Genomic DNA, 9566 nt, shown 5'->3' with positions numbered 1-9566 from the left:
TTGCAATCCTGCAACAACGGCCGTTAGTGAAAAAATACATTGGGGGACATTTATTAAGTCCGACGTTTTTTACGCCAGACTTAAAAATGTCCCCATATCTCCGGCGCTACGGAGATTTATGTAGACGCGTACTGCCGGAGGCGTATCTTTTGCCGGAGCACCCGTTCCGCCCCCTCCTAACCCCCCCCCCCCCTGGCGTATCCGGCGGAAAGTGCCGATATGCGAATATTTTATTCGCAAATCGTCCATTTGCGAACAAAATAATACGCAAATCGTCACTTTCCGTCGATACGCACCTTAATACATGTCCCCCATTGTGTTCACATGGTCTAAAGGGGTGCTGCAGAGGGGGAAAAAATGGCAATAAATCAACTGGTATCAGCAAGTTATGCACAATAAAGTTCTAATTAAAAATCTCAAGTCCTTTTCAGCTGCTGTATGTCCTGCAGGAAGTGGAGTATTCTTTCCAGTCTAACAATGCTCACTGCTGTCACTCTGTCCTTGACAGGAACTGTCCAGAGCAGGAGAGGTTTTCTATGGGGATTTACTACTGCTCTGTACAGTTCCATGGACAAAGTTGGCAGCAGAGAGCAGTGTGTCAGACTGGAAAGAATACACCACTTCCTGTAGGACATACTGTAGCTGATAAGTACTGGAAGACTTGAGATTTTAAATAGAAATAAATTACAAATCTGTATAACTTTCTGACACCAGTTGATATGAAAACATTTTTTTTTTCCTCTTGAGTACCCCCTTAATAGATAATTCCTATTCAGTAATAGGGGGATTTGGATCACTGCGTCAGAAGACCTGAGATCCGCAGTAACCTCTTACTTTAAATCATGAAAACAATTGCCGTTGTTTTTCTCTAAATATTTATTTATACATTGGTTATTATTATTTTCTTCTATTTACAGATGATTGTCTTCTCACTGCACTGCACACGTTTGTTAGCCGGTTAGTAGGAATAATAACATTAATCCAGTAATACAGGAAATTTGGAGGAAGTGACATCATGTATGTGGCTCGGATTCTGATTATTATGATGAAGTCATGTATGGATGCTCTACAGTTCATGGAAGAAATCTCTCTTATAAAAAACCACCTGCTACAATGCTGAAGGACAAGTACCTCCCAATATCTTATCAGACCCTGACAAAATAGTCTGCACTTAGAGTTCTTATGTGTAATAAAAAAAAATGGCCGTATATGATTCAGTGGTCGCACTCTTCATCCTCAGCGTTCTCTTCTTCCTCCTCGAGGAAAGGCGAACCCTCCTGGTTTTTCATCTGTGTAACCCCTGTGAATGAAGAGATACATCGTGTTTAACAATGTCTTTTAGAGCCCGGGTCCCATCTGATATAAATCAATGGTTACTCAAGATTTTCTTGTTAGGTTAATGTGACCCTCACAAATTACAGTAAGAGGCTACATTAATTATTTTAACGTAAGGACTATCTTTAGCTTTGGCTGTCCAGGCATGATGGGAATTGTAGTTTTCCAACAGCTGGAGGGACAAAGTTCCCTTTCTCTGCTCTATGGTATAATGAAGAATGTATAGAACTTCATATAACAGACTGATATGTTTTTTTCATAGGATTTTAAACAAAATGTGAAGTATGGAGTCTTCTAGCCTAATATAATCCTATGGACTGGAGTTACGTTTAGCAATATATAGCACACAGAACTAAAAGGTACTTACCTATCAAAGTACCAGGTCCTGTGACATGGGGTCTAGTGTTAGGCTAGCCAGAAGAGCATAGTTAATGGATACTGCCATGCCTGCTTCATATAGAAGACAGCTGATATGTAATATGAGAAGAGATGAGCGAACCTGGAGCATGCTGGAGTCCATTCGAACCTGAACTTTTGACATTTGATTAGCGGTGGCTTCTGAAGTTGGATAAAGCCCTAAGGCTATGTGGAAATCATGGATATAGTCATTGGCTGTATCCATGTTTACCAGACAACCTTAGAGCTTTATCCAAGTTCAGCAGCCACCGCTAATCAAATGCCGAACGTTCGGGTTCGGATCGACTCAAACCGGAACATGGTTCGCTTATCTGTAAATATGAGGGATCAGATGTCCCTGGTGACAGTGATAGAGTACGCAATGACACCCCTTAGTGGCAAGGGGATTGGTATGAACTGTTTTCTTCAATTGCTAGGAGGAATAGCAGAGGGACAGGACAGTAACAAGTTCTAAGACTGGCCAGATGTGCTATTATAGGGGGAATACAAGTAATAACTAAACTAGCGGGAGGGGGGGGGCAGATATTTCCTTTTGACAGGGTTATTTATTCCTTTATCATTACTTTCTCCTCAAAGCACACTGGGCTATGTATAAAATAATTTCTGCAAATTTAAGAATTAAAGGGATGTTCCAAGAAATATTTTTTAAATCAACTGGTGTCAGAAAGTCTGTAAGTTAATTCTATTTAAAAATCCCCAATACTTATCAGCTACTGCATGTCCCAGTCTGACACAGCACACTCTGCTGCCACCTCTGTCCGTGACAGGAACTGTCCAGAGCAGTCACATATCCACTCAGAAAACCTCTCCTGCTCTGTAAAGTTCTTGCCATGGAGAGAGATGGCAGCATAGAGCGCTGTGTCAGACTAAAAAGAACACACCACTTCCTGCAGAATATACAGCTGATGGTGTGAGGTTTTTTTTTTAGATAGAAGTAATTCACAAATCTGTAAAAAGTTCTGCCACCAGTTTATTTAGAAACATTTTCCCCTCCCCCCTCCCTTCCCCTTTATTATGAGAAAGTCCTGATATTATAGATGTAACATGGCACTATATGTAATTCTTGCATCTTTGTTTCCACCTTCAATAGCACTGCCTGGCTATATTCACACTAAGTTAAAAAAAAAAAGGCGTCCACTTTTTCTTTTTAAAATGACGTCCGTCATTACAGAATTATGACTGAAGCCAAAGCAATGCATTGACCTTGATGGAATGATGGCCGCCCAATGCACACAGTGTATTTCATGATGGATGTTATCTGCTCAGACGTCAAAAGAATGATCATGACAATTACTCATGGACGTCTTTGTAAATAACTGCTATTTTTTAGTTCACACACATTTTTTCTTTTTCATCGTCCTTTCACCGTCTTTACTAATAAATTCAATGGAATTTTTAATTAAAGGCAATCAGTCCACCTGAACTAGAATAACGTACTAACAGCCGCCATTGTAACAACGGGGTCCAAAAGGTAAAATGGCGGACATCATTTAAAAAAATAAAAAATGGAAAGAAAAATATGTCCTGTGACCATAGCCCCTATATTAACTAACACTGGTATCTTAGGAAACATCACATATGACCAACTGTAACATTTGGGGGGCAGAGGTTACACTAAATAAGCTGCTTAGTGAATATGGGCCGGTGAACCAGGCTCTCACAAAGGCTTTCAGTCTAGCCAATAAATAAATATTAATACATTGTTGTAGTATTACCGGAATACAGTGGGAGGTAAAAATGTAGAGTACGGTAGGCATCAGATGAATGCGGCCCAAGTGCTAGGGCTAAGAGAGAGAGATGGAGATCCAGGTCTCTGCTAATGTAACTTTAATTTACAGCTGGGCACACAGTTTCCCATAGACATTATGAATTAAAGAAGTTTCTCTATTATAAGTGCTCCAGTATAACTCAGCCCTGGCATGACTTGGCACATCCTGGATACAATGATGACTAGCTTGAATACCGCAATCAAACATTAATACAAAAAGAACATTTTTTTTTCCAGCCCCTGACAAAAAATCCACTGGCAGAAAAGCCGAGTGCACAGATAAAAGTGATAGACAAAAAAGCACTAATATCAGGTATTACATAAAAGGGTAGAATCAGACGTGACAACCACCCCCCTCCTTCTCTATGTATGAGGAATTTTTTAACGTTTAGGCTATGTTCACACTACGTATATGTCCGGACGCATATTTTTCGCGGCCGGACATATACGTGTAAAACTCCGGCCGGGATTTACACAAGTTGCGGCCGGCTACTTACGGTCCGCAAACTTACGCCCCTAATCTACGTACGCTTCCCGAGCAGCGTACGTAGCGATCTGACAGCGGTCTTTTACTTGGATATCTTCGGCTAGCCCCGGACACCCCACAAAAACTTGTGGATCGGCAAAGCAAAGTGTAAAAATGAAGAAATCACCACTCCGTACGGGACCGCATGTTACGCTATGGGCATAAGTTACAGCATTTCCGTCCCGAAACAATGGTCTGGTTCATTTTTTACGGCGCCGCATACGATCCGAGCGTAAGTTCTTACGTAGTGTGAACTGTGCAGCCGTAGATCCTATACTTTCCTTTGTACGCAAACTACGTAAATCTCTGGCCGCTTATTCACGGAGCGAGCTACGCCCGGAAACTTACGTAGTGTGAACCCAGCCCGAGGGTGCGTTCACATGTACCAGACCCACAGCGGATTTCACGCTGCGAGTTTGCAGCGAAATCCACTGCGGATTCTGTTATAGTGAAGATCTATGAGTTACATAAATTCTGCTGCGGATATGTGACCCGGCCCCTTTAACCCCTGGACCCCTGTGATCTCTTTGGTTTGCCTGATACTGTGAATACAGAATAACTACCCTAGATAGCAATACCCCTTTAAGGGCTATTCATTTGTGCTTGTCAACACTGACACACAAGGAAGCTACTTCCTATCAGCCATATTAGCTTTCAACAGGCAACCAAAGATGGAAACTACAGGTATTCATATACTCACTGTTAGCTTCTCCTCTATCCCCTCCCTGGTCAGCCATCTCAGGTAATAATCATTGTAAGGCCGTAGTTACCCCTCTCACTTTATAAAGGGGTAAAGCTTACCCCCCCTCACTGATATGACCGCAGGTAGTCAGATTCTCTCTGAGAATGGGAGGTTATGAAGCATGGTTGACCTTCCCCATTAATGGTAACAGTGTTCTCCTGCCTCCAGAGCACACATGACAACGCTGGATCAGCAGACAACTAAATACTAAATTTCCAAACCATTGAAATATTTTACGAGACTCAGTAAAATCTTTATTACGCCTCCATTATATCCCCTGCATGGTCCATTTGTCAACCTCATTTATTTTTCCCCTTCTAAACAATCTTATATTGCTTTGAACCTCGGTGTTACATTGCATTTTACAAACTTTATGCTTCTTCTATTCGTGCTCGGTGTTTATTCTACATTTGCTTAATGTGGCTGGAACAAAAGGGTCACCCTGTCCTGTTAGAGCTGTCAGATCTGTAAGCTCTACATATGCATGACTCTAGCCGTTCTTCATTCATTCTAAGGCGTATTTGGCGTGTAGCGTGATTGTTCTGTCTTGTTTTATCGCTCTTGTCAAACGTCCATTGTTCCTAATTATCTCCAGCTCTTGTCACCAGCCTATTATTTTCTACTATCTAAACAAAAGCACAAGATTTTCTTTGTTCTGTATTAATCCAAAACTATTTTTCCCCAAAGATTTTTTTCAAAAGAGATTGTTTCAATATTACTAAAAAGGAACATGCAAAATATAATAGAGGTTTTGAGGGAGTATATATGTGGTGAGCCCCCGGAAGGTGTAATAGCGGTGGGACAGACAATCACTTGCTAGATGGAAGTGTGACGCCACTTCTGTTGTGGATGGCCGAGATACAGCCAGACCTTAAGGTTTTGTCACGTGATGCCAGTGCCAGGTGGGCACACAGGTGTGATGGCACGCCTGCTTTTAAGGTGTAAGGCCGGTTGTACCCTTTTCCCCTGTGGTCGGTGTCCTGTCAGGTTGCTACCGGGTCCCTTGGGATAATGTAGTCACGGATGATGCAGTCACAGGTGGCCACAGAAAGAAGAGATGTCCCAAGGTTGCGGTGTACAGTATATGCTGTGCAGGTGGTAGTGAATAATCACAGACGCCGTGGATAACGTTGACTTGCTTTACTACTGGCAAATGTGCAACATGTGATACAGATGAGCTCGGATATACACTTGATAGAATTCCAATAAATTCATGAACATAAAACCACCAGATCTTCGTGATAAGTGCTAAGTAGGATGTAGTAGAGTTGATAGACTTGTACGGAGGTAGCGTAGTAGAGAGGAGGGTGCCATGAGAGTCTCAACCCAAGTAGTAATGTGCTCTGCCGGGATGTTGGAGTATATAGAAGAATACTTTTAGAAGAAGAATGAGTAAACCTGTGCCCGTATATTGACCTTTCTAGCGTCTTCACACCACCTTATGTCCACTATCGTTGGCTGAACCATACTAATTGGTGACACAGGCCCCAGACCCAGAGTGCTGAGGGTTCCCTGGCTGACACTCCAGTTCCTAGCTCTTTGGCTCTTTTAGTGGATACTGTCCTGCACTGTTGTTTCTCCTAATCCACGGTGTGGTTTGAGATGATCTGTTGGCTAGTCCTCTCCTGAGGGGCTTAACACTGCATCATGCAGGGTATAGGTACTAAGGGAGAAGTTTGTAAGAGAGCACTGTCCTGCGTCCTACCCATGCAGGGCACTGCCTAAGACGACTCCTCTTCTTTAGGGGGGACCTGGAAGAGGGCAAGGATCCAGGTAGGACCACTGTGGAGAGCTAATAGTCTGCGTCCTTTCTCCAGAGAATCTCGACTAAGACCCCTGCTTCACCCAAGGGACTAACTTCCTATCCAGCGTGCAAGGCGTGCTGTGGTTGGGTGGAAAGAGTGCAACAGAAGAGTAGAGAGAGAAGAGGTAATAGGACAGAAGAAAGTAAAGATCCTACTGATTCACAGATTCTGGTACACACAAACACAATAACCCTTTGAGACACTTGTGCAGCTTCCATACTTCAATGCATAATATAGCGACATCTAGTGGTCATCTCTAAATACTACTTTAGCTGCAATAAGACCACAAAAAGTACAGACTTTTGCGAAGGGTGTGAACAACAGTAACACCCTTAGTGGGACACCACATAAACAGTAGTCAGTCTATATAAAGTTAGGAGTATACACAGTAAGCAGTGTATATAGTAAGGAGTATATAGAGTAGTCAGTATATATACATATATATATATATATAAATAGTTATGAGTATATAGAGTAGTCAGTATTTATAGTAAGTACAGTACATATTGTACAGTAGTCCGTATATATATATAGTAAGGAGTATATACAATAGTCAGTATATGCGGTAGATAGTTTATACAGCAGAAAGTATTGTATATATGGTAAGAAGTATATTTCCTGTAGGGAGTATATATGGGAAGAAGTATATATATATATATATATATATATATATATATATATATATATATATATATATAGTAAGGAGTATATACAGTAGGGGGTATTCAGTGTAAGGAGTATATACAGTGGGGAGTATTTAAAGTAAGAAGTATATACAGTAGAGAATATATATAGTAAGGCATATATAAAGTAGGGATTATATATAATATGGAGTATATAAAGCAAGGGGTATATACAGTAGAGAGTATATATAGTAAGGAGTATGTACAGAAGAGAATATATATAATAAGAAGTATATACAATGGGAGTATATATAGTATATATAGTAAGGAATATATACCATAATTAGTATATATAGTAGGGAATATATAGAATGGGAGTATATATAGTAAGAAGTATATACAATGGGGGTATATAAAGTAAAGAGTATATACAATGGGGGTATATATAGTAAGGAGTATTTACAATGGGGGTATATAAAGTAAGGAGTAAATACAGCAGAGAGTGTATATAGTAAAGGGCAGATATAGTAGGGAGTATATACAGTAGGAAGTTTATATAGTAGGGAGTATATATAGTAAGGAGTTTATACAGTAGAGAGTATATATAGTAAGGAGTATATACAGTAGGGAGTATATATAGTAAGGAGTATATACAGTAGGAAGTTTATATAGTAGGGAGTATATATAGTAAGGAGTATATACAGTAGGGAGTATATACAGTAAGGAGTATATATAGTAGGGAGTATATACAGTAGGGAATATATATAGTAAGGAGTAGAAGTGAGCGAATTTACAGTAATAATGAAGCAAAACACTTTATCATCTCTGCAATCCGCTCATCAGCCGGCTGCCATTTAACTCAGTGCTGCTGCTTCCCAGGTGCCTGGAAAAGCTGGATTCAGACCTGGTTCCAGCTTCTGTTAGGATAGTCAGAAGCCGCTGGGGACCTATTATTTCCATGAGAGTGTTTGTCACCAATAAGAAAGCACGGCAGGTGATTGCTCTAATAATTACCATATAAGAATATAGAAGGCTGGAAACATACATGCAGTGTTTGGTGCAGTTTCGGTGCGGCTTCTTTCACCGAAGCCAGAAGATGATAAAGTCATATACAGGAAATATATTGCCCGCTTCTGGCCTTGGCTCCAAAAACGATATCAAACACTGCACCAAAATCTGCCCTAAAAACCTCATGTGATTCCAGTCTGAATGGAGAAGGTGGAGAACAGATGTTTCCAAAGTGCTTCATTTCACCAGAATTTATATACCCTACCTGGGAAAAAAGGCAAGTCAAGGCAGTATGGAGTGTCTTTTCGTCTTGGCTTCTTAAGGAGTTCAGTTGTCTCTGTTACTGTTTGCTGTTTGTCATCAGCATAACGTACAGATTTAGCCTGCTCATTCATGCCTGTACATGCAATAAAGCAAATTAAAAAAATAAAGCATAAAAAATCATAATATAGCAAATAAAATAGGAAACTCTAATCTGATTTATAAGAAAGCAAAATATAACGCATTGCAATGCTGAATCGAAGTGTGACTTTAGAATGAAAGATTGTTATTATTGATCCAAATAATTTGATGGGAGTGCAGGATGGTAAAATCATGGCTGTCTGCTCCACTCCATGGTCTGTCTATGGGTTGTGTTTAGTATTCACTTCAATAAGGATGACCTAGTCATAAAACACTGTACACTTCTAGTAATAAATTGGCTTATGGGAATTTCTTCTGTATAAACTTGTACAATATTTCCAATTATTGATTTTCTATTGAGAAGCTCATATTATATCAAAGACAATGTCTATATCATGTATTCTCCATCCCCAATAAATATTCTAAGATATCTGAAACAATTGGGTGAGGAAATCTTTACATCCAAGCTCAGAGCATTTGATTCAGCCATAGATAGGTTAAAGGGTTAAGGAAGATCTACACTCAAAATATGATAAAAAAAAATATATTTATTTACTTATATTGGATTGGCGGTTCTCGCGCGGGCGGGACTAGTGACTGTAGCTATTAGTAGCTAGAGGGAGGTGGTGTGGAGGTAGTGGTGAGTTCTCCCGAGAATGCTATCGGGTGCCCCGTGGAGATGACTCCATTGGAACAATAGGTCTTTTATACTGATCCATGGTTTTATTGGAAAAGTGGACACTTGGGGAAATGGGATTTTTTTTTTTTTTTCCGTTTGGAAGATTTGATGCATATTGTAATTGTTGGCTGTTTTTATAAAATGTAATAAAGTATGTAAAAAATAATAATAATATATTTGAGTTTTTTGGGTAGAAATTCTCAAGTAATACTAAATACCCTATGAAGACCTGGAATGCTTCTTGTATTATTATTATTATTA

General features: G+C 40.0%; 1 protein-coding gene across 1 annotated transcript in view; it reads right to left on the bottom strand.

The window, feature by feature from the left end:
* Positions 1–867: 867 nt before the first annotated feature.
* Positions 868–9566, bottom strand: part of PPP1R1C (protein phosphatase 1 regulatory inhibitor subunit 1C) — a 47108-nt gene continuing 38409 nt past the window's right edge. Inside the window, exons 5-6 of the mRNA XM_069985187.1 lie at positions 8490–8621; positions 868–1300 (exon numbers count right to left, since the gene is read on the bottom strand). Of these exons, the coding sequence (XP_069841288.1) occupies positions 1215–1300; positions 8490–8621 (218 nt within the window). The 3' untranslated portion in view covers positions 868–1214. The remainder of the gene's footprint in view (positions 1301–8489; positions 8622–9566) is intronic.

This window comes from Dendropsophus ebraccatus, chromosome 9, assembly GCF_027789765.1.
Source record: "Dendropsophus ebraccatus isolate aDenEbr1 chromosome 9, aDenEbr1.pat, whole genome shotgun sequence".
NCBI lineage: Eukaryota > Metazoa > Chordata > Amphibia > Anura > Hylidae > Dendropsophus > Dendropsophus ebraccatus.
Note: the sequence above shows the minus strand (reverse complement) of the source record. Positions and strands in the feature narration are given on the sequence as shown.